The 26,280-nt window shown below is 49.3% G+C and overlaps 1 protein-coding gene across 1 annotated transcript in view; it reads left to right on the forward strand.

The window, feature by feature from the left end:
- The first annotated feature begins 20,361 nt into the window (after nucleotides 1-20,361).
- LOC132830957 (trafficking kinesin-binding protein 1-like) overlaps nucleotides 20,362-26,280 on the forward strand; it is a 62,485-nt gene continuing 56,566 nt past the window's right edge. The window contains exon 1 of the mRNA XM_060848920.1: nucleotides 20,362-20,419. Coding sequence (XP_060704903.1) covers nucleotides 20,362-20,419 — 58 coding nt within the window. The remainder of the gene's footprint in view (nucleotides 20,420-26,280) is intronic.

Here is a 26,280-nt window from a genome sequence, read left to right on the forward strand (position 1 = left end):
GTATACTTAAGAGGGAAATCAGGAGGGCAAAACGGGGACATGAAATAGCTTTGGCAAATAGAATTAAGGAGAATCCTAAGGGTTTTTACAAATATATTAAGGACAAAAGGGTAATTAGGGAGGGAATAGGACCCATCAAAGATTAGCAAGGTGGCCTTTGTGTGGAGCCACAGAAAATGGGGGAGATACTAAATGAATATTTTGTATCAGTATTTACTGTGGAAAAGGATATGGAAGATATAGACTGTAGGGAAATAGATGGTGACATCTTGCAAAATGTCCAGATTACAGAGGAGGAAGTGCTGAATGTTTTGAAACGGTTGAAAATGGATAAATCCCCAGGACCTGGTCAGGTGTACCTGAGAACTCTGTGGGAAGCTAGAGAAGCGATTGCTGGGCCTCTTGCTGAGATATTTGTATCATCGATAGTCACAGGTGAGGTGCTGGAAGACTGGAGGTTGGCTAATGTGGTGCCACTGTTTAAGAAGGGTGATAAAGACAAGCCAGGGAACTATAGACCGGTGAGCCTGACCTCAGTGGTGGGCAAGTTGTTGGAGGGAATCCTGAGGGACAGGACGCACATGTATTTGGAAAGGCAAGGACTGATTCGGGATAGTCAACATGGCTTTGTGCATGGGAAATCATGTCCCACAAACTTGATTGAGTTTTTTGAAGAAGTAACAAAGAAGATTGATGAGGGCAGAGCAGTAGATGTAATCTATATGGACTTCAGTAAGGCGTTCGACAAGGTTCCCCATGGGAGACTGGTTAGCAAGGAATGGAATACAGGGAGAACTAGCCATTTGGATACAGAACTGGCTCAAAGGTAGAAGACAGAGGGTGGTGGTGGAGGGTTGTTTTTCAGACTGGAGGCCTGTGACCAGTCGAGTGCCACAAGGATCGGTGCTGGGCCCTCTACTTTTTGTCATTTACATAAATGATTTGGATGTGACCATAAGAGCGGCACGGTGGCACAGTGGTTAGCACTGCTGCCTCACAGCACCTGAGACCCGGGTTCAGTTCCCGACTCAGGTGACTGACTGTGTGGAGTTTGCACGTTCTCCCCGTGTCTGCGTGAGTTTCCTCCGGGTGCTCTGGTTTCCTCCCACAGTCCAAAGATGTGCGGGTCAGGTGAATTGGCCATGCTAAATTGCCCGTAGTGTTAGGTAAGGGGTAAATGTAGGGGTATGGGTGGGTTTCGCTTCGGCGGGTCGGTGTGGACTTGTTGGGCCGAAGGGCCTGTTTCCACACTGTAAGTCTAATCTAAAAAAAAAGAGGTTCAGTTAGTAAGTTTGCAGATGACACCAAAATTGGAGATGTAGTGGACAGCGAAGAGGGTTACCTCAGATTACAACAGGATCTAGACCAGATGGGCCAATGGGCTGAGAAGTGGCAGATGGAGTTTAATTTAGATAAATGCAAGGTGCTGCATTTTGGGAAAGCAAATCTTAGCAGGACTTATACATTTAATGGTAAGATCCTAGGGAGTGTTGCTGAACAAAGAGACCTTGGAGTGCAGGTTCATAGCTCCTTGAAAGTGGAGTCGCAGGTAGATAGGACAGTGAAGAAGGCGTTGGGTATGCTTTCCTTATTTGTCAGAGTATTGAGTACAGGAGTTGGGAGGTCATGTTGCGGCTGTACAGGACATTGGTTAGGCCACTGTTGGAATATTGCGTGCATTTCTGGTCTCCTTCCTATCGGAAAGATGTTGTGAAACTTGAAAGGGTTCAGAAAAGATTAACAAGGATGTTGCCAGGGTTGGAGGATCTGAGCTACAGGAAGAGGTGGAACAGGCTGGGGCTGTTTTCCCTGGAGCGTCGGAGGCTGAGAGCTGACCTTGTAGAGTTTTACAAAATTATGTACAGCATGGAAACAGACCCTTCGGTCCAACCCGTCCATGCCGACCAGATATCTGAACCTAATCTAGTCCCACCTGCCAGCACCTGACACATATCCCTCCAAACCCTTCCTATTCATATACCCATCCAAATGCCTCTTAAATGTTGCAATTGTACCAGCCTCCACCACATCCTTTGGCAGCTCATTCCATACACGTACCACCCTCTGTGTGAAAAAGTTGCCCCTTAGGTCTCTTTTATATCTTTCCCCTCTCACCCTAAACCTATGCCCTCTGGTTCTGGATTTCCCCACCCCAGGGAAAAGACTTTGTCTATTTATCCTATCCATGCCCCTCATGATGATTAGATTTCCTATAGTGTGGAAACAGGCCCTTCAGCCCAACAAGTCCACACTAACCCTCTGAAGAGTAACCCACCCTCTGACTAATGCACCTAACACTATGGGTAATTTAGCATGGCCAATCCACCTGACCTGTACACCTTTGGATTGTGGGAGGAAACCAAAGCACCCGAGGGAAACCCACGCAGACACAGGGAGAACGTGCCAACTCCACACAGTCAGTCACCTGAGGCTGGAATCGAACCTGGGACCTTGGTGCTATGAGCCACCATGCCACCCTGATTTTATAAACCTCTATAAGGTCACCCCTCAGCCTCTGACGCTCCAGGGAAAACTGCCCTAGCCTATTCAGCCTCTCCCTGTAACTCAAATCCTCCAACCTGGCAACATTGGTATCTTTGGGAGAGGATTGGTAAGTTGTCCCACTGTATCTGTCAGATATCTCTGGTCAGTACTATTTCAGAACATGTGCTTTCTGCTACTCCGACAGGGTTCGGCTGCTGTGCATTGTTACTGGTTTACAGATATATCTGCCTTGGGCAATTGGAAACTGATATTTCTCTTATTATCCATGTCCTACATAGTCCATGTAGCACAGTACAGCCAGTCGCTGCTATCTCGTACACTCCACTGTCTCACAACACTGTACACTAACTCAGGGAGCAATACTGGCAGAATAGAAGAGAATTAGGAAGTAGAAATTGGATTGGACCCTGACCCTTCAGGCCTGTACTACTGTTCAAGGAAAGTCATTGATTGACCTTTCAGCTGAACTCCACCTGATGCCCATTGTTGCCAGCTGTGCCATATCTGACCATCGCTTTTATCAAACATTTTGTTTCGGAACACAAACCATTTCATTTCCAACCTGGACACTGGGGCACTTATTGTTTAAAATGGAATGCAGTTGACTGAAATCTCCCATTGAAAGTTCCTCTCTCTAGAACCCCAACTGGGTCTGAAGGCCTGTCTGTTGTACCTGAGCCCTGAACCCCAATATTCACTCCTGTAAGCCTATCACTGTCGAATTGAGTCGTCCTTACAGTGACAATCAACATTGGCTGGTTTGGACGATCCAGTGAATTTTTGTCATTTCCTCCTGAGCTGTGGGCCTCCCTGGCTCAGTGAGTATTTATTGCCCATCCCTAAAACTCGGGTTAGGATCAGTTTCAGAACTGAACTGGAATAAAAACTTTGAGAAACTCTCACATCTGTCCTGAGACAGCATTTACAATCTAACCCCTACCAGCCCCCCTCCCCCCCAACTCTCCCCCTGGAGCCTGGAAGGTATTTCAGCCCTGACAGTGAATGTGACCAGGAGGCAGTTGAATCTGGAGAGGGGTTTGTGCACCTGAACCAATCCAAATCAAACATCAATTCAAAGCAACCGAGCACCTCCCGAGAGCGGGGCCTCGTTGGAGCAGTCGGAGAGAATTTGCTGATGGAATGCTGGTGTACCTCTCCAGGGATACACTGCACCACATCCCATCCAACCTGATGCAAAGTCCCAGATTAGAAAGCTTCCCCTTTTTTTACTGTGTTAGTTACTGAGGAGGCAACAATGACACACCGATTATCTTTCCCAGTTCTGACTCTCCCTTTGGGGCGCATTTCAACTCATTTTGGTATAAACTCACTCAGAAACACTGCCAGTGAAAACCACCCTGTTTAGATACTGGTGAGCAGGTATCTGCTGAATTTTCATTTCCTCTCTCCTGTGGCCTGTATCTACTGATCCTGGTCGCCACGAGGAGGTGACTGAAGAAAACCACCTGTGATCGAATGCCACACAGGAAACCAGAGCCCCACACATCCAGGTAGTCTTCATGTCTCAAGATGGAAACTTAAAAAAAAATTAAAATGAGCCCAGGCTCCTGCTGCTCCCCATGACGTCTTAACGGCTGGTTCGTCAACAGATCAGACCCAGCTACAAAGGCATCCACAGGTGAACAGCTTACCATGTGACTGACTAGTCATGCGTGAAGGGTGACTGCTTAGCGTGATGTGGCACACCTTCAAATCCTGCTTTGTAAGAAACACAGGAAGCAAAGGTATTTGTGTGAGAGCTTACATCAGTGCTGAAGGGCAAGGCTGACATGAGATCCCTCGGAACACACTTTGTGAATATGTCTGCACTTGAAATGACCCAGACACTGACATTAAAAACAAACTCTGGCTGAAATCACTAAAGCGCAGAGAGGACGGGAGACTGAGGCTGCAGCAAAAGCATATCAGGCAAACTTTGATCCTTTAGAGCAAAGGCTGAGAGACAGATTGATGTACAGATCCCTCATGATCTAATTGAGTGCTGGAACATTGAGAGCTAAATGTCCCCATAGTTCTAAAGTACAGCTCAGAAATGTTTACAACTTTAAACTTGGCCCAACAAGTTTGCATCATTAAAGCAGAAGTTTCTAGGAGATTTGTATCTGACTGCTGACTGTACACAAGGTTATAATCATGAAGGAGTGTGATGCCTTTTCTGAAATCTGAGGCAGCTTCCCTGATCTGTAGGTTAATCAGGGTCAGAAGATTTGCTCGAGGTCTGATTGAAGTGTTACAGGCTCTGAGCTCCTCCAGGCCTGTACTACAGGGGAACGTCTGCCTGTCTGTCCACAGGAAGAATCCACTGGATCCCTGAACTGGGTTTTCACCTTGTCCGGGGTGGTTTTCACTGGCAGTGTTTCTGAGTGAGTTTATACCAAAATGAGTTGAAATGCGCCCCAAAGGGAGAGTCAGAACTGGGAAAGATAATCGGTGTGTCATTGTTGCCTCATCAGTAACTAACGCAGTAAAAAAAGGGGAAGCTTTCTAATCAGAGACTTTGCATCAGGTTGGATGGGATGTGGTGCAGTGTATCCCTGGAGAGGTACACCAGCATTCCATCAGCAAATTCTCTCCGACTGCTCCAACGAGGCCCCGCTCTCGGGAGGTGCTCGGTTGCTTTGAATAGATGTTTGATTTGGATTGGTTCAGGTGCACAAACTCCTCTCCAGATTCAACTGCCTCCTGGTCACATTCACTGTCAGGGCTGAAATACCTGCCAGGCTCCAGGGGGGTGGGGTTTCGGGGGGATTGTAAGAGATGTCTCCATTCCAATATCCCAGTGTCAGATGTGACCCTTTCAAATCCGATAGCCCTTCCTGGGAAATGTACTGTCAACAAAGGTACTGCGACTAGATCTGAAACATAACTTTAAAGAAGATAAATAGCTGGAAAGGAGACACTTACATGGCTGTGGGGAAGGTGTAAAGCAAGTGTTACTAAATGGATTCCTCTGCCACAGAGCCAGGACAATAGGCTCCTGCTGTCTTCTGTTATAGTAAAACACCACAGTCACGGGGTGACGACTCTGCTACATACTGAGGGTCAGTTAGAGTCTCTGTAATGAACACCTCAATGTCTCATTGCAGATTACAAACTGGGCGTGGGGTTCAGTGAGGTACAGTCATGATTCAGAGGGATCTTAACAGCATTCAGCTCACCTCCCCTTGTGCTGGTGCTTGGAGATTGGTCCCACTCCTCCCGCGTTCCTCCTGGGTCAGAAACTGTTCCTTTCCCACTTTTTGGCAGATGCCCCCTTTTTGAAAGGCTCCTGTTGCATGTTCTCCTACTAGCCTTTCAGACAGCTAGCCTTTCAGACAGCTAGCCTCTCAGACAGCTAGCCTTTCAGACAGTAGATTACAAACAGCTCACTGAGCGAAAAATATTTCCTCACCTGTTTTTGTTAATTCAATTACCTGAAATGTGAGTCCCTCTGTTTACTAATCCTCCAGCAGCAGGAAACTGCACGCCCCTATTTCTTCTATAAAAAACCCCTCACAATTCACAACACTGGGAATCACTGTGTTTTACAGCACAGAGGGAGCTCCTGCAGCCCAGCATCTTCATGCCAGTCATCAAGTATCTCCTATTCTAGCCCCATTTCTCAGCACTTAGCCCACAGTCTTGCCCACGCGAGTCATCATCTAAGGACTTCTGAAATGTTATGCTGGTCATCCCCAATCCAGTCTCCTCGCAGTTAACCTTCTCTGCTCTGAAGAGAGTAGCCTCAGTTTCTCCGGTCTCCCCACATTCACTGACACTCTCTCATCTCTGCTTCTATCCTCAGGACCTTCTGTTTAAAACCAAACAGCTGCTCCTGACCTTGCCATCTGCCCGTGACACAGCAGCATCTGGCTTCCTCGACCCACCGACTGTCCTCACAAAACAGTGAGTTACAATTTATATAAAAGCATTCACTGGAAAGTCAGAGCTGTCAGTCAGAGCTGTCAGAGCCTATAGGATGTGGGGAGCTGCTGCATTATTGCATTGTGCTGAGGCAGGCTCCCGGGTTCAGTAATGCAGCATTTTATATTGGAGTAATTATTCACACTCCACTGTGCTGCAACCCCCAGGGGAACTCAACAAGAACGACCAAGGTTTGGAAAGTGCTGCAGAAGGCAAACAAACTCCCTACTCTACCCTTGTAATGTGTTATAGTGATGTGAATTCACGAAGAGCCCGATGTGTTGTGCAAGTGTCCAGCGACTGTGGGTTTTGTCACATTAGCACAGATTTGCACATCTCTATCTGACCTTCAGTGTTCTGCTCCTGTTCCACTGAAGGCACTGCTTCTGTCAGTGAGAGGATGCATTCTCGAACACTCCGGGCAGGCGATCGTCCTTCATAAAGCGAACCTCATTGCCACTTGGCTGTTTGACTGTCAGGGGCTTCCTCGCTGTCTGCTCAGAAGGAGGAGAGACAAACCAGGTGTCACCGGATTCTGTGGTAAGAGGGATGGGCCACATCCTAACACAAATATTGCAACGTGACAGGGTTACCGCAGAGGGATTTAAACAGCGGAGTGGGTGCTGCCTGTTCTCGCTCTGTATGACTGATTCTCACTGGGGTACAGTCCCCCACACACTGACACTCACTGGGGAACAGTCCCCCACACACTGACTCTCACTGGGGTACAGTCCAACACACTGACTCTCACTGGGGTACAGTCCCCCCACACACTGACTCTCACTGGGGTACAGTCCCCCACACGCTGACTCTCGCTGGGGCACAGTCCCACACACCCTGACTCTCACTGGGGCACAGTCCCCCACACACTGACCCTCACTGGGGTACAGTCCCCCCCACACACTGACTCTCACTGGGCACAGTCCCCCACACACTGACTCTCACTGGGGTACAGTCCCCCCCACACACTGACTCTCACTGGGCACAGTCCCCCACACACTGACTCTCACTGGGGTACAGTCCCCCCACACACTGACTCTCACTGGGGTACAGTCCCCCCACACACTGGCTCTCACTGGGGTACAGTCCCGCACACACTGACTCTCACTGGGGTACAGTCCCCCACACACTGACTCTCACTGGGATACAGTCCCCCACACGCTGACTCTTGCTGGGGCACAGTCCCACACACACTGACTCTCACTGGGGCACAGTCCCACACACACTGACTCTCACTGGGGTACAGTCCCCCCCACACACTGGCTCTCACTGGGGTACAATCCCACACACACTGACTCTCACTGGGGTACAGTCCCCCCCACACACTGGCTCTCACTGGGGTACAGTCCCACACACACTGACTCTCACTGGGGTACAGTCCCCCACACGCTGACTCTCACTGGGGTACAGTCCCCCACACGCTGACTCTCGCTGGGGCACAGTCCCACACACCCTGACTCTCACTGGGGTACAGTCCCACACACACTGACTCTCACTGGGGTACAGACCCACACACACTGACTCTCACTGGGGTACAGTCCCACACTCACACAGTGTCTGTGGCTGGTCCAAAGTTAATGCTGTGTAATAATAATCATTATTTATCAGTGGGTTTTCTGAAAATGATCTGACCAATTGTAGAGAGCTCTACGTACAGTGAAGGTTGTTTGCTCCCCTGGGGCTTGGTGTTTACTGCATTTCCTGAAACAATATCTGGAATATTGATCCATTATTGGCACTTGTGTCCCTGACATCAGCAATGGGGGACTTTAGTAGCTAAGGGCAATTTGGGAATCTGCTGGTGTTGGGGGGAGGGGGTGGTGTTGGGGTGAGGGGGTGGATGGTGATGGGGTGAGGGGGGATGGTGATGGGATGAGGGGGATAGATGGTGTTGGGGTGGGGGGGATGGTGTTGGGGTGAGGAGGATGGATAGTGTTGGGGTGAGGGGGGGATGGTGTTGGGGTGAGGGGGGGGATGGTGTTGGGGTGAGGGGTGGATGGTGATGGGGTGAGGGGGGATGGTGATGGGGTGAGTGGGGTGGATGGTGATGGGGTGAGGGGGTGGTGATGGGGTGAGGGGGCGGATGGTGATGGGGTGAGGGGGTGGATGGTGATGGGGTGAGGGGTGGATGGTGATGGGGTGAGGGGGGATGGTGTTGGGGTGAGGGGGTGGAAGGTGATGGGGTGAGGGGGGTGGTGATGGGGTGAGGGGGGTGGATGGTGACGGGGTGAGGGGGGTGGTGATGGGGTGAGGGGGGGATGGTGATGGGGTGAGGGGGGATGGTGATGGGGTGAGGGGGAATGGTGTTGGGGTGGGGGGGATGGTGTTGGGGTGAGGGCGGGATGGTGTTGGGGTGAGGGGGGGATGGTGTTGGGGTGAGGGGGGATGGTGTTGGGGTGAGGGCGGGATGGTGTTGGGGTGGGGGGGGATGGTGTTGGGGTGAGGGGGGGATGGTGTTGGGGTGGGGGGGATGGTGATGGGGTGAGGGCGGGATGGTGATGGAGTGAGGGGGGATGGTGTTGGGGTGTGGGGGGTGGATGGTGTTGGGGTGAGGGGGGGATGGTGTTGGGGTGAGGGGGGATGGTGTTGGGGTGAGGGGGGTGGATGGTGATGGGGTGAGAGGTGGATGGTGATGGGGTGGGGGTGTGGATGGTGTTGGGGTGAGGGGGGGATGGTGTTGGGGTGAGGGGGGGATGGTGTTGGGGTGAGGGGGGGATGGTGTTGGGGTGGGGGGGATGGTGATGGGGTGAGGGCGGGATGGTGTTGGGGTGTGGGGGGTGGATGGTGTTGGGGTGAGGGGGGATGGTGTTGGGGTGGGGGGGATGGTGATGGGGTGAGGGCGGGATGGTGATGGAGTGAGGGGGGATGGTGTTGGGGTGTGGGGGGTGGATGGTGTTGGGGTGAGGGGGGATGGTGTTGGGGTGAGGGGGGATGGTGTTGGGGTGAGGGGGGTGGATGGTGATGGGGTGGGGGTGTGGATGGTGATGGGTTGGGGGGGATGGTGTTGGGGTGAGGGGGGATGGTGTTGGGGTGAGGGGGGAATGGTGTTGGGGTGAGGGGGATGGTGTTGGGGTGAGGGGGGATGGTGTTGGGGTGGGGGGGGATGGTGTTGGAGTGAGGGGGGAATGGTGTTGGGGTGAGGGGGGGATGGTGTTGGGGTGAGGGGTGGATTGTGATGGGATGGGGGGGATGGTGTTGGGGTGAGGGGGGGATGGTGATGGGGTGAGGGGGGGTGGTGATGGGGTGAGGGGGGGATGGTGTTGGGGTGTATTTGGAGACGGTGAGGACTGCAGATGCTGGGGAGCCCGGGTCTGGATAAAGAGTGGAGCTGGGAAATGGACAGCAGGTCAGGCAGCACCAGGGGAGAAGGGGAGTCGATATTTCATCCTGATGGAAGGTTCTGACCTGAAGCGTTGATTCCCCTCCTCCTCTGATGCTGCTCGACTTGCTGTTCTTTTTCCAGCACCACACTTTATCCTCTTTTGGGGATCTCCGCCCCTGTCCGCTGCTGTAAGGTTGGGGTCGTGTTGAAGGGATGTTGTGAAATAGGCTGAGGGAGCTCTATCAGTAAACACACGCACTGAGTATGTGAGCAGTGAGACTGGGAGGGGATGTGGAGAAGGTCCACAATGGTGGGTATTAACTGCTCGGGTTCCTGTCAGGGAGACGGGAGTCACGTTCCGTGGGACTGATAGACACACAGAGTCAAGGATCATTCTGCTAAAAGCACATTCTGCTGAATCCAATCTGCTCTCCTTGGGATTGCACTTGGGTTTAATCCAATTTGATTTAATTACCTAAAAGCAACTTTAAAAACAAATTTGCACTTACAGCAAGCGAGACAAATTGATGAATCGTTCATCGCCTGAAGCATTAACTCCTATCTTTTCAACATTGACCTGTCTCCCATCTGCTGCTCTCCTGTGTTTCCTAACTTAAATACTCGCTGAGTTCAGAGTTGGGTGTTTGCTCCAATGTAACTCAGAAAATTCCACTATTTTGCTTAAAACAAGAGAGAGGTGTATTCCTGTCGCGCCGAATGTGACCATCAGACGCGGCAAAGTATTTCAATTCCAACGACGTACTTAGCAAGGTTCATGGTTATTACAGCGTAGGAAATACCACAACAAGATCCCAACAGTAATATGGTAATGACCAGGTGTGTGTTATCACAAACAATAACAGAAATTGCTGGAGAAGTTCAACAAGTCTGACAGCAACTGTGAGGAGAGAAACAGAGTTAATGTTTTGAATCCTGTGACTGTTCAGAACTGTACCCCAGTGAGAGTCAGTGTGTGTGGGAGTGTACCCCAGTGAGAGTCAGTGTGTGTGGGACTGTACCCCAGTGAGAGCCAGTGTGTGGGGGGGACTGTACCCCAGTGAGAGTCAGTGTGTGTGGGACTGTACCCCAGTGAGAGTCAGTGTGTGCGAGACTGTACCCCGGTGAGAGTCAGTGTTTGGGAGACTGTACCCCAGTGAGAGCCAGTGTGTGTGTGGGACTGTACCCCAGTGAGAGTCAGTGTGTGCGAGACTGTACCCCAGTGAGAGTCAGTGTTTGGGAGACTGTACCCCAGTGAGAGCCAGTGTGTGGGGGGGACTGTACCCCAGTGAGAGTCAGTGTGTGGGGGACTGTGCCCCAGGGAGAGTCAGTGTGTGGGGGACTGTACCCCAGTGAGAGTCAGTCACACAGAAAGAGCAGAAAGATGAGTTCTGAAGAAGGGTCACTAGACCTGAAACGTGAATTCTGCTTTCTCTGCCAGGTGCTGCCCGACCTACTGAGATTCTCCTGTAGTTTCTGCCTTTAATTTAGATTCCCAGCATATTCTGTTCTTTCTTTTATTTATGTGTATATTCAGCAGGTTGGTTGAGTAGTAAGTATTGACCACTCTTGCACTCTGTCCATGATGAGCAGTGAGGTGTCTGATCATTTGTGTTCCCTCTGATTGGGCCATCTGCCCTGGAGTGCACTCTCTGTGGTTGTGGCATCATGAAACCCAACCTAAAATAGTAACACTGGCCCTTGTACATTCAGCTGAGAGGGCATCTCTGACAATGCAGCATGCCACCAGCACTGTCCCACAGTGTATGCTGGATGGCCACGGGTTAAGACCTGGAACCTGGAACTGTTTGACTCAGAGACAAGAATGTAAGCAGCTGAGGTGTAGCTGAAACTCCGACCTTGTGAGCATTGCTCTCATTCGCTGGTGTGTCTAAGTGCTTCCCAATAAAAGCTGCTTGTGAAGGCCGTCCCTGCAGCAGTTAACAATATGGGTAATGACTGGATCGCCTGCTGCCTTTTGATGGGCAAATATTGACAGTGATACCAGGAAGAGACAGATTAACCATCTCTGAATCTCCCCGCTATCAATACTCTTGGGATTACCATTCGCCAGAAACTGAACTGGCCCCATCACAAAAACACAGTGGCTACCAGAGCAAGTCTGGTATACCCTTGAGTTTAGGAGACTGAGAGGGGATACGATTGAGACAAATAAGATTGTGAAAGGATTGGACACTCTGGCAGCAGGAAACATGTTTCCGCTGATGGGTGAGTGCCGAACCAGAGGACACAGCTTAAAAATACGGGGTAGACCATTTAGGACAGAGATGAGGAGAAACTTCTTCACCCAGAGAGTGGTGGCTGTGTGGAATGCTCTGCCCCAGAGGGCAGGGGAGGCCCAGTCTCTGGGTTCATTTAAGAAAGAGTTGGATAGAGCTCTCAAAGATAGTGGAATCAAGGGTTATGGAGATAAGGCAGGGAGCGGATACTGATTAGGAATGATCAGCCATGATCATATTGAATGGCGGTGCAGGCTCGAAGGGCTGAATGGCCTACTCCTGCACCTATTGTCGATTGTCTAAGTCAGAGGCTTGCAATCTTGCGGCGCTTAACTCACCTCCTCTGGCTGCCCAGAGCCTGTCCACCATCTACATGGCCCAAGTTGGGAGTGTGAGAGAATGCTCCCCACTTACCTGGACAGGTGCAATTCGTCCCCATACAGTCACTGAACGTAAGGGTGCAGGCATTGAGGAAGGTAAACTGTGTGTATGTCTCTACAGCGAGAGGATTTGTGTACAGGAACCAGGAACCACGATGGCTGGCTGCAATTATACAGGGGCCTTGGTGAGGCCACACCTGGGATATTGTGGGCAATTTTGGTCTCTTTATCTGAGGAAGAAATCTTGCTGTCCAGAAAGTGCAACAAAGATTGACCAAATTGATTTCTGGGATGACGGGACTGACGTATGAGGAGAGATTGAGTCAGTTAGGATTGTATTCACTGGAGTTTAGAAAATGAGGAGGATCTCCTAGGAACTGATAAAATTCTAACCGGGACGAGACAGGTTAGATGCAGGAAGGGGGTTTCCAGTGGTGGGGAGTTCAGAACCAGGGGTCATAGCTTAAGGATAAGGGTCAAATCTTTTAGGACTGAGATGAGGAGGAATGCCTTCACCCAGAGAGGGGGGAACCTGTAGAATTCACTACCACAGAATGTGCTGAGACCAAAACATTTTGTGTTTTCAAGGAGGAGGTAGATATAGCTCTTGTGGCTAAAGAGATCAAGAGGTATGGATGGGGAGGTAGGATTAAGTTATTGAGCTCAATACAGAGCAGCATGGTGGCCCAGTAGCTAGCACTGCTGCCTCACAGCGCAAGAGATACAGGTTCGATTCCAGCCTCGGGTTACTGTCTGTGTGGTGTTTGCACATTCTCCCCATGTCTGCGTGGGTTTCCTCCAGGTGTTCCAGTTTCTTCCCAGTCCAAAAATGTGCAGGTTAGGTGGATTGGCCATGGGAATTGCAGGGTTACAGGGATAGGGCAGGGGGGTGAGTTTGATTGGGATGCTTGGAGGATCTGCATAGACTCAGTGGGCTGAATGGCCTGCTTCCACACTGGAGGGATTGGATGATCAAATGTGATCATGTCAAATAGAGCAGCAGGATCAAGGGATTGAATGGAAACTTGACACCATCCAGGACAAAGTGGCCATTTGATTGGCACCACATTCAGAATCATTCTCTTCCTCCACCACCAACACTCAATAGCAGCAGTGTGTACCATCTACAAGGTGCACTGCAGAAATTCACCAAAGATCCTCAGGCAACACCTTCCAAACACACAACCACTTCCACCTCGAAGAACAAGGATAGCAGATACATGTGAACACCACCCCCTGCTAGTTCCGCTCCAAGCCACTCACCTCCTGACCTGGAAATATCACAGTTCCTTCGCTGTCACTGGGTCAAAGTCCTTGAATTCGCTCCCTAAGGGCATCGTGGGGCTACCCACAGCACATGGACTGCAGTGGTTCAAGAGGGCAGCTCACCCCCACCTTCTCAATGGGGCAACGAGGGAAAGGCAATAAATGCTGACCCAGCCAGTGACGCCCATATCCCATGAATGAGTTTCATTGAAAGGGAACAGTCTCTCTGCTGTTCTTCAGAAATCCTGCAGTGGGATGGGGTTATACTGTCCCAGTCTGCAGTGGGATTGTGTTGACAACGTGCTGGATAGTTACCAAGTGAGTCACTTGGCCTGAACGCTGGCTCTGAGAGATTCATTGGTAACTTCAACGCTGGAGTATAATCAGGTGTGTGTATTTGCCAGGAGCTGTGATTTCAACCCATTGGATAGGATTCAAAAATCCAAACAAAAAATTAGCTTTGAAATTGGACCAATTCCATCGATTAATTTGTTTAATCATTTTCTTGTCCTTGACTGTGCTCAGTAGACCACTCCATCGATCTCAGGCTATACCATGTAACAGTGAGCTCATTTCCTCCTCACTGTTTGCTTGGATGTTGGATTCATGATTGGACCCACATTCCAGTGATTCCTGCATTATCTCCATCCTGCAGGAGCATGACGAGTACTAAAGGACTGAGGTACGGATTGTTCAGATTCCCAGGTGTGGGCTCAGTCCCTTTGGTCAGCTTGTTTTGTTTTTGAGCTCTGAACATGTCCTGTTCAACGCTGGGGGTCGGAGGAGAGTCGAGGCAATGGCCTGGTGGCCTTATAACTGGACTGTTCATCCAGAGACCCCTCTAATGTTCTGCAGACCCAGGTTTGAATCCCATCGCAGTAGATAGTAGAATCTGAATTCAATAACAATCTGGTATTAAGAGTCTGATGATGACCATGAATCATTGCCCGTTGTTGATGGTCAGGTTCACTAATGTCCTTTAGGGAAGGAAACTGCTGTCCTTACATAGTCTGCATGTGACTCCAGAATCAGAGCAATATGGTTGACTCTTAACTGCCCTCTTGGTAACTAGTGATGGGCAATAAATGCTGACCTAGCCAGCGACACCCTTGTCCCATGAGTAAATAACAAACATTGCAAGCTAGAGATCTTGGCTCGGTAATAAGTGACACAGGCTCGTCAGATATCAATTTCGTCACCAAAGGAGAGGTACTTTAACAAAACTGTACACAGAAACCACAAACAAGTCAGTGATTAATTCTGCCTTGCTGCCAATTATTTTCCCATATCTCAGAGTTATTGAAAAGTTAAGTTTGTTTTGTTAGATTTCAAGATATTTAGAAAAGTATTCAGAACCTTAGAGACTCCAAAAGTATCCTAACCAATGGAAGATTTCTGAAGACAGAGCAAAGGGATTAAGGAATCTTTGTCCTTGAATCACAAAAGGCTAGTGTCCAAGTTCAACAGGGAAGGCAAAGGAACATTAGCCTTTATTTCAAAGGGAATGGAGTGTAAATATAGGGAAGTCTTGCTAAATCCATACAAGGCCCTAGTTAGACCACACCTAGAACATTGTGAACAGTTCTGGGCCCTTATCTCAGGAGAGATATGGCAGGAGGCCATCCATAGAACATTCACTGAGCTGCTCCTGGGCATGGAGGGAGTGGTTTAGGAGGAAAGGTTGAGTTGGTTGAGCCTGTACTCATTGAAGTTTAGAGGAATGAGAGACAACTTTATTGAAACATTGACGATTCTTAGATAACGTTGGATGTGGAGAGGTTGTTTCCCGTTGTGGGAGAGTCTAGGACCAGAGGATGAAGTTCGCACATTTAAGACAAAGATAAGATGGAACATCTTCTCTCAGAGGGGTGTGAGTCTGTGAAGTTCTTTACCACAGAGGTCGGTCAAGGCTGGGGCATTAAGTATATTCAACGCGGAGATAGATTTTTAATCAGTAAAGGAATCATGGGTAATGGGGAAAAGGTAGAAAAGTGGAGTTGAGGATTATCAGGTTGGGCTATGATCTCATTGAATGGTGGAGCAGACCGAATGGGCTGAATGGCCTAATTCGGCTCCAATGTCACATGATGAAAATGTGTTGCTGGAAAAGCGCAGCAGGTCAGGCAGCATCCAAGGAGCAGGAGAGTTGATGTTTCGGGCATGAGCCCTTCTTCAGGAATGAGGAAAGTGTGTCCAGCAGGCTAAGATAAAAGGTAGGGAGGAGGCACTTGGGGGAGGGGCATTGGAAATGTGATAGATGGAAGGAGGTTAAAGTGAAGGTGATAGGGTGGGGGTGGGGGAGGAGAGGTCAGGAAGAAGATTGCAGTTTAGGAAGGTGGTGCTGAGTTCGAGGGATTAGACTGAGACAAGGTGGGGGGAGGGGAAATGAGGAAACTGGAGAAATCTGAGTTCATCCCTTGTGGTTGGAGGGTTCCTAGGCGGAAGATGAGGCGCTCTTCCTCCAGCCGTTGTGTTGCTATGGTCTGGCGATGGAGGAGTCCAAGGACCTGCATGTCCTTGGTGGAGTGGGAGGGGGAGTTGAAGTGTTAAGCCACGGGGTGGTTGGGTTGGTTGGTCCGGGCGTCCCAGAGGTGTTCTCTGAAATGTTCCGCAAGTATGCGGCCTGTCTCCCCAATAAAGAGGAGGCCATATCGGGTGCAGCGGATGCAGTAAATGATGTGTGTGGAGGTGCAGGTGAATTTGTGGTGGATATGGAAGGATCCCTTGGGGACTTGGAGGGAAATGAGGGGGGAGGTGTGGGCGCAAGTTTTGCATTTCTTGCGGTTGCAGGGGAAGGTGCCGGGAGTGGAGGTTGGGTTGGAGGGTGTGGACCTGATGAGGGAGTCACAGAGGAAGTGGTCTTTTCAGAACGCTGATAGGGGAGGGGAGGGAAATATATCCCTGGTGGTGGGGTCTGTTTGGAGGTGGCGGAAATGACGGCGGATGATACACTGTATATGGAGGTTGGTGGGGTGGTAGGTGAGGACCAGTGGGGTTCTGTCCTGGTGGCGGTTGGAGGGGCGGGGCTCAAGGGTGGAGGAGCGGGAAGTGGAGGAGATGTGGTGGAGGGCATCGTCGATCATGTCTGGGGGGAAATTGCGGTCTTTGAAGAAGGAGGCCATCGATGTTGTACGGTATTGGAACTGGGCCTCCTGGGAACAGATCTGGCGGAGACGAAGGAATTGGGAATATGGAATGGCATTTTTACAGGGGGCAGGGTGGGAGGAGGTGTAGTCTAGGTAGCTGTGGGAGTCGGTCATTTAATAGTATATGTCCGTGTTGATTCGGTCTGCCGAGATAGAAATGGAAAGGTCTAGGAAGGGGAGGGAGGAGTCCACAAACCTGACTGCCCCGGCCGACCCATTGTCTCATCCCACAGAACTCATCTCTGCATACCTCGACACGATCCTGTCCCCCTTAGTCCAAGAACTTCCCACCTACATTCGGGACACCACCCACGCCCTCCACCTCCTCCCAGGAGGACCAGTTCCAATACCGTACAGCCCAGATGGCCTCCTTCTTCAAGGACCGCAGTTTCCCCCCAGACGTGATCGACGATGCCCTCCACCGCATCTCCTCCACTTCCCGCTCCTCCACCCTTGAGCCCTGCCCCTCCAATCCCACCAGGACAGAACCCCACTGGTCCTCACCTAGCACCCCACCAACCAATATACATCGTATCATTCGTCGTCATTTTTCCGCCACCTCCAAACGGACCCCACCACCAGGGATATATTTCCCTCCCCTCCCCTATCAGCGTTCCGAAAAGACCACTCCCTCCGTGACTCCCTCATCAGGTCCACACCCCCCAACCCAACCTCCACTCCCGGCATCTTCCCCTGCAACCGTAGGAAATGCAAAACTTGCGCCCACACCTCCTCCCTCACTTCCCTCCAAGGCCCCGAGGGATCCTTCCATATCCGCCACAAATTCACCTGCACCTCCACATACATCATTTACTGCAACCGCTGCACCCGATGTGGCCTCCTCTATATTGGGGAGACAGGCCGCCTACTTGTGGAACATTTCAGAGAACACCTCTGGGACACCCGGACCAACCAACCCAACCACCCTGTGGCTTAACACTTCAACTCCCCCTCCCACTCCACCAAGGACATGCAGGTCCTTGGACTCCTCCATCGCCAGAACATAACAACACGACGGCTGGAGGAAGAGCGCCTCATCTTCCGCCTGGGAACCCTCCAACCACAAGGGATGAACTCAGATTTTTCCAGTTTCCTCATTTCCCCTCCCCCCACCTTGTCTCAGTCAAATCCCTCGAACTCAGCACCGCCCTCCTAACCTGCAATCTTCTTCCTGACCTCTCCGCCCCCACCCCCACTCTGGCCTATCATCCTCACCTTGACCTCCTTCCACCTATCGCATTTCCAATGCCCCTCCCCCAAGTCCCTCCTCCCTCCCTTTTATCTTAGCCTGCTTGGCACACTCTCCTCATTCCTGAAGAAGGGCTCATGCCTGAAACATCGACTCTCCTGCTCCTTGGATGCTGCCTGACCTGCTGCGCTTTTCCAGCAAGACATTTTCAGCTCTGATCTCCAGCATCTGCAGTCCTCACTTTCTCCTCCAATATCACATGGTCTTAATCATTGCGCTTCAGTAAAAAGCAAACACCAGCAGTGAGCAATGGAGTGACAAACGGATCTGTTTCTAATCTGTCTCTTTAGAAAAGGAATGTTGATTAGAAATCCTGCCCTTCTTCCAATAATTCCGATGAATCCCTGCCCCCCACGTTAACAGGCTGATTGGACCCCAGCTTGCTTTTTCATTTGAAAGAAGGCAGTGTGAAGCCCCTCAATATGGGGAGGTTCAGCCTGCACCAGATAGTGAGGGCTTAGGCCTGAACAGCAGAAGATCCCTCATGCCAGGAAAATCTGAACAAACGTCGGCTCTTTTCTCTGGAAAGCAGAAGGTTAAAAAAAAACGAGCAGATAGAGACGGTCAGGGGTAGATTTGAGACTTTAGATTAACAGAGAATATTCCCATCTTTCGATGAGTTCAGGGCAATCTGGAGCCATCAGTAATAAATCTGAGCAGGAATTCTGGAGGACCGTGGTGTGGAAGTCATTCCCACACGGAGATGATCGATATATTTGAGGGGCAGCTACATAATAACCAAGGGAGAACGGGATAAAAGGATGAGTTGGTATGGGTGGGTGAGGAATTCCCACAAATTGACAGGTCTGTCCCAATTTGATCTCTGAGCAGATTTCTTTTCCTAATCTATTCCAGAGTTTCTGCCGATCGAAGCAGTCCAAAAACAAGTTTTAAAATAAATTCTCACTGACAAAGGGGATTTCAGGAATTTCAGAACTTGACTCTTAAACACGACACTAACCCAGTCTGCAGGAGCATTTGTGTAAATTACATCAATCTGTGACTCCCAACACTGCGTGATAAGGCCCTTGGGCTGACCTGAGTTAAATCTGGTTCCAACTCCCTCCAGATCACAACCTACTGTTTAAAAACCTCTCATTATCTTATCGCTAATCCATCTATTCATTACCAAATGACTTGTTGAAAGAAACAGTTTTATTTTATTCCAGCAAAGCCCTTCATCATTCTGAGTGTCTTGATTGAAACTCCTCTTAATGTTCATGTTGTAAGGAGCACGTTCCCAGCCTCTCTCTCTAAGTTGTCTCTCTCTTTCTCTCTCTCAGTTCTCTCTCTCTCTCTGTCTCTCTGTCTGTCTCTCTCTCTCTCAGTTCTCTCTCTCTCTCTCTCTCAGTTTTCTCTCTCTCTCTCTCTCTCTGTAACTGAAGTCCCTCATTCCAGTATGGCCCTATTCTTGTAGATCCCATGATCTCGTCCATGATGCGTGACAATCTTCATAAGATGTGTGGCCTAGAGTTGGACACATTTCAGCTGGAAGTCAAAACGTGTGTTGCTGGAAAAACACAGCCAGTCAGGCAGCATCCAAGGAGCAGGAGAGTCGATGTTTTGAGCATAAGCTCTTCATCAGGAATGAGGGAGTGGTCCAAGGGGGCTGAGAGATATGCTCGAAATGTCGACTGTCCTGCTCCTCAGATGCTGCCTGAGTGGCTGTGCTTTTCCAGCACCCCACGTTTTGACTGTGATCTCCAGCATCTGTAGTTATCACTTTCTCCCAAATTTCGGCTGAAGCTGAACCAGGTGTTTGTGACCATGATGTTCTGTTTGTCCCAGGTGTTTAAAGCCAAGGATAATTCTGAATGTGTTTTTATAAGTGGGTAGGAGGATGTTAAGGTGATGTATAAATATGCGCAGAGACTCTAAGAGTGTAGTTTGTGCTGTAATTCCTCATGCCCCAGTTTCTCCCACCTATCTGTCTACACTGTGAGCTGTGTTCAGACCGAATAGTTTCCGAAGGGTTTTGGTTTGTTAGGACTGATGTCAGTGTAGCCTCAGGGATCCTCGCTCAAGGCAATCACTCTCTGTGAAGGGACAGTGGGCTGTACTTTGGATGAAGTGCAGTTAAAGAAAGAGGCAGCCAGCTGGTTGCCAGGGAGATGGGGAGCAGAGTCCATGCAGGCTAGGCCATAAGCCTGCGTGTCAGGTGGATTGTGCACCTCCTGTTGGTAAGGGTGTGTGTGCAAGGCCTCACGTCTGCAGTGGCAGGCAGATTGCCATGGCAACGCCAAGCAGCTGAAAGGCCAAGTCTCTGGGATTGTGCAGAATTCTCCCTCTGAGTGAAAAGTTTTAATCAGGCTCCTCCCTTTGCTGTGGCCCAATGTTCTCAGCAGCTCAGGGGGTCCATGGGGAGAGAGACCGAGGCTGTGGATATGAAGGTACACAAAAGCTGTGAGGGAGCGACATTCACTCACCCTGTCCCCCTGGACACACACCATATGATGACAAGGTCAGTTCTGCAGTAACAACTAAAATTCTTGTTTATACTTCAAACTGCTTTTTGATCTCTTTCCCCTTCAAGGAAACCTCAATAATTGTCCAACGCTTGTTCTGTCTTCCTGCTTACTCTATCAAGTAGCAGCCCTAACCTGCTACAGTGTGTTTAACGGCAATTTCTGAACGCTCCTGGGGAGTGTGGGCGCATTATCACAACGTTCATAATGGACCAGCTATCTGTGAAACTCAAATAGGTACAAATCGATGGTTATTGAGACACAAGTCTGTCTGATCAGTGTCTAATGAGATGCTGCACCTTTTGCTAAAATATTAAATCTCACCTGAGTTTCCCACTGGGTCAGAATGCCCTGCACAGCAGCTAAAGGTGAATCCCAAATCCACACCATGCCTTTTAATGACCATCGGCAGACTGACCTGTCCTGGTCAGCAAGCTGAGGGTGGCCAGCACAGCTGCTGGGGTAGGTGGTCACTCTCAGGCAGGCTCTGAGGGTCAGAGGTGGAATCCCAATGAGGGCGTGGGTCATTGAAGCTGCTGTCTCGACAATCAGCTGAAGTGACCCATTTCTGTTTCATTGTTCACAGTGAGGAATGTTACATTGAAAATGCTTTATAAATGCTGTGAGCTATAGTGTTCCCTACATCTTAGAATGGGCAGAGGGGAACCAGTAGATATCTTCTATTTGAAGGCATTCAACAAGGATGCTCACTAAAGGTTAAGTCATAAACTAAGAGTTCACGGAGGTGGAGGTAGTATATTAATGTGGATAGAGAATTGGCTCATGGGCAGGAAACGGTGAGTGGGGAGAAGGGGTTCTTTTTCAGATTGGCGACCCGTGACCAGTACAATTCCACAGGGATCACTGCTGGGACCACAACAGTTTACCGTATATATTAATCAGTTGAAGGAAGGAGGCGAATGTATTATAACCAAATTCAAAAACAACACAGAAATAGGTGGAAAGGCAGGTCACAAGGCTTACAGAGAGATAATGATTGCTTCAGTAAGTGCGCAAAAATGTTGGCAAATGGAGTAACATGTGGGAAAATGTGAAGTTGTTCATTTTAGAAAGGAGAACAAAAGAACAGAATATTATTTAAATGGAGAGAAATGGCAAAAAAGCTGCAACACAAAGGGACTTGGGAAGTTGTGCACGAGACACAGCCAGCTAGCACCCAGGGGCAGCAGGTAATCGGGAATGCTCATGGAATGGTCTTTATTTCAGCGGATTGGAGTACAAGGGGAGAGATGTCTTACAGCAATTGTACAAGGTGCTGGGGAGATCACACCCGGAGCACCGTGAGCAGCTTTCATCCCCTTATATAAGGGAAGATATTATTTCATTGGAGGTGGGTTATAGAAAGTTTACTAGGGATGATCTCTGGGATGGACAAAGTTAAAAATCACATGACACCAGGTTATAGTCCAACAGGGTTATTTGGAAGTACTCACAGCTACCTGATGAAGGAGCAGCGCTCCAAAAGCTAGTGCTTCCAAATAAACCTGTTAGACTATAACTAACACTGGATCCTCCACATCATGGTATGGAGGGATTGCCTTATGATCAAAGACGAAATAGTTTGGGACTCAACTCGCTGGAGTTTAGAACAATGAGAGGTGGGCTCATTGAAGCGTTCAGGATTCTGAAGGGGTTTGGCAGGGTCAATGCTGTGGGAGGATGTTACCCCCTCATGGGAGAATCCAGGACCAGAGGTACAGTCTCAGAATAAAGGGGCACCAATTTAAGACAGAGATAAGGAGGAATTTATTTTATCTGAGGGTTGTGAGTCTTTGGAAGACTTTGCCACAGACAGAGCTGCCACAGAGTATATTTAAGGCTGAGATAGAGGGATTCTTGATCAGGAGGCGAATCAAGGGTTATGGGGAAAGGTCAGGAAAGTGGACATGAGGAATGTTGGATCAGCCATGATCCTATTGAATGGTGGGGCAGGTTTGAGGGACCAAATGACCTACTCCTGTTCCCATTTCCCCTGATCTTACATCAGTGACTAAGCTTCAAAAAGACTTTGGCCTGAAACACGTTTGTAATGTTGTAAGGCGGTGAAAGGTGCTAGCAAAATGCAAGTTCTTACTTTCTTCCTTGATATATTCAACTTCCTGATACTTGTCACTATTTGGAGAGAGCGAGAGGGTGGCTGGGTGGGTGAGTCTGGGGCCATTACTGTAACCAGGAAACTGCGCTCTGGGGTAAGTGGCTGTTTGAGGTGGAACTGGCTGACAGAGGAACGTGATGACCCTCAGATTTCAGACCGGGGATTTTGGCCGCAGTCTTTTACCCTGAAGAGTTCAGCAAAACTATTTCCCATTTCACTGCGTACCAACCGCCCAGAGTCATTTTGGCAAATAAAATATTTCTGGCAGGAAGAAAGTAACAGGGAGGGAGAGCTAGGGGGAAGGCAAACATGAAAAATACATTGCGTGACTTTTGTATTGTTGTTAATTGTGGTTTGAAGCTTACAGGAGAGTAAATAAAGGACAATTGGACTGAGTGTGGCAGCAGCCAATAAAAAGGTCCCATGATGATGAAATCTCCAGGAATAAGTTCAGTCCTGAGTTACACGGTGGGGTTACTGTCACTGACTTCATCAGATTGACCAATTCCTTCTGGGGGTGGGGAGGAAGTGACAGGAAGGGGTGGGGGCAACACAGACCCTGCACATAAAGAGATTGTCTCAATTTATTCCAATTTATTCACAAAACAAGCGTAAATATTCACACAAGGGGCAGGATGTTTGCCTTGGGAAATTCTGCCTAGCAACAAAGAGAAAGAAAGGGAAGGGGAGAAAACAGATGGAGCGAAGAGACAGAGTGATGTAGGGACAGAGAGAGAGAGAGAGAGAGAGAGAGAGAGAGTGACAGAGAGAGAGAATCAGGCCAGACTGCACTGGCAAAGGCAGTGTGCTGTGTATACCATACAGTGTGCTGTGTATACCATACAGTGTGCTGTGTGTACGATACAGTGTGCTGTGTGTACCCCCTGCCAGTGACAGAACCCCCTGGGGTCCCTGTGTTGTGCAGAGTCACCTGATCACCACCAAGGTGGGGATAACATGATCATTGTCATCGGTGCCCAGGATGTTGGTTTCCATCCGGCGGATCAAATGAAGCAATATGATGCCTTCCATAGTCAAATAGCCCATTGGCTGGTGGTGTCCAAACTCAGGTGAACAGTCAGTCATGTGATGAATGGCAGGAGTTAGAGAGTCCAGTTATGGGACAGAGGAGGTGTGTATAACAGTGCAGTGTTTGTGAGTAGGGTCATGGTGAGGGGAATCAGGGCAGGGAGATAAGGATGGGGGCATGAGAGGAGTGAGTGAGGTGTTGGGGAAGTGAAGGGCATGGCGAGGAGGGTGAGGATGAAGGGTGGACAATGGGTTTGGGATGAGGGGTTTGGGGAGGGTGGTGGGAAATCTGTGGGGGGCGGGTGAAGGAGTTTCTTCACAATTGTTATGATCAGCCCCCGAGGGCAGATTTGTTATGGTTCCAGACAGGATACCTCAACCTCCAAGGGGGCACAGGTCCCCTCAGTCCCTCACCCAGGCAGGATACCTCAATCTCCAAGGGGGCACAGGTCCCCTCAGTCCCTCACCCAGACAGGATACCTCAATCTCCAAGGGGGCACAGGTCCCCTCAGTCCCTCACCCAGGCAGGATACCTCAATCTCCAAGGGGGCACAGGTCCCCTCAGTCCCTCACCCAGACAGGATACCTCAATCTCCAGGGGTACAGGTCCCCTCAGTCCCTCACCCAGACAGGATACCCCAATCTCCAGGGGGTATAGTGTCCCCTCAGTCCCTCACCCAGACAGGATACCTCAATCTCCAGGGGGTACAGGGTACCCTCAGTTCCTCACCTAGGCAGGATACCCCAATCTCCAGGGGGTACAGGGTACCCTCAGTTCCTCACCCAGGCAGGATACCCCAATCTTCAGGGGGTACAGGGTCTTCCGTTCCTCACCCAGGCAGGATACCTCAATCTCCAGGGGGTACAGGGTACCCTCAGTTCCTCACCCACAGCTTGGTTGGCTGTAACAAAAAAAAGTTGCTGGAGAAACTCAGCAGGTCTGGCAGCACCTGTGACGGGAGAAACAGAGTTACTGTTTCTAGGAGAATGTTATCAGCCTCTCTCTGCTTCTCTCTCCGAAGATGCTATCAGACTCGCTGAGCTCCTCCAGCAATTTCTGTTTTTATTTCGGACGTCCAGTATCAGCAGCATTTTGCTTTTAATCTTAAAAAGATCCCTCCCTTCTCTTCAATACCTGATGAATTTATGCTTTAAAAGGAGCAGTTTAACCAAGCCTACTTGTGTTACCAAAGAGTGAGATGACTAATTACTAGACACAAAACGAATTGGTAACTCATTCATAGATTAGAAAAAAAGTGATGTGTTCCTCCCCAAAAAAAACCAACATCGAATCATAGGATCCCTACAGTGTGGATGCAGGCCATTTCGCCCATCAATGCTGCACTGCCTATCCCCTGCCAAACAGCATCCCACCCAGACCCACCGCTCTACCCTATCCCTGTAACCCTGCACTTCCCTTGGCTAATCCACCCTGACCTGCACACCTTTGGACTGTGGGAGGAAACCGGAGCACCCAGAGGAAATCCACATAGAACGGGGAGAATGTGCAAACTTCACACAGGCAGTCACCTGAGGGTAAACCCGAACCCGGGTCCCTGGCGCTGCGAGGCAACAGTGTTAACCATGATGTGGATCAGTGTCTGAACTGTCTGTGAAGAGGGATAGTTGAATATTGCGATGTTCCAGTGCATGTTGCTGTAGTGGTGACATTTTGTTTCATTTGGTTTTAACAAGGTGCTCTCTCACTGCAACAGAAACATACCATGTTGCAGATGTTAATGATAAATCAGAGGTTTATCAAGCAAAAGATATGAAGCTACTAAAAATAAACCAATCAATTTATTTGACACAAACTTTAAGAGTTTTAAACTCTGTAAATGTAGAATCCTCTCAATCCTGTAACAATCCTTTACAAGTTTTAATAAAAAAAACCTGCATAGAGTTCACATATAGAATCTCTTTCTTAACACTCAATAAATGTAAGGTAACATTGACTTTAATGTCTAGACTGGGGTTGCCTGTCTCTGTGAGACAGCGGTATGTACATAGACAAAGATACAGCAAAGATACTGAGAGCTCCATAAAACCCAAATAATTTATAAAGTACTTAAACAAATAACACACACTTGTAACTACTAGAGATATCTCAGCCACTGCCTTTCACTTCCTCTGGGTCCTGTAATTAACCCCAAATATTATCACCAGGGAGAGTTGGCACCATGCCTCCTGACCTGAGGTACTGCCCACTGTATTATTCTTCAAAGTCCTGCTGGACAATTAGGGGTCTGCTGGGCTGCCTTATACACAGATCTCTGAGCCAAGCGTCTACCTTATTTGGGATTATCTGTGCACATGACCAATCCCAAATGGTTCATCCTTATTTGGTAAATACAGCAGTTACTGATTTCCTGCATCTTAGCTCTTAGCTGATCTGAATGACTCATTGCAATTCCACTCACATAACAGCCCATTGTAAAGCCTGTTATCAGTTCCTGTTATCTTCAGCCTTATCCAACTCTGATCGCTCATTCCTGGAGCTGTCATATGCCTCAGTTTAAACCAAATCAGCTTCAATTGCTCTTCAGGGTTTTATCCCAACACTCCTGGTCTGGGACTAACATTACTAAAAAGGTTTCCTCTGGATGCTCTGGTTTCCCTCTCCCAGTTCAAAGATGTGTAA

Source organism: Hemiscyllium ocellatum, chromosome 32 (assembly GCF_020745735.1).
Source record: "Hemiscyllium ocellatum isolate sHemOce1 chromosome 32, sHemOce1.pat.X.cur, whole genome shotgun sequence".
NCBI lineage: Eukaryota > Metazoa > Chordata > Chondrichthyes > Orectolobiformes > Hemiscylliidae > Hemiscyllium > Hemiscyllium ocellatum.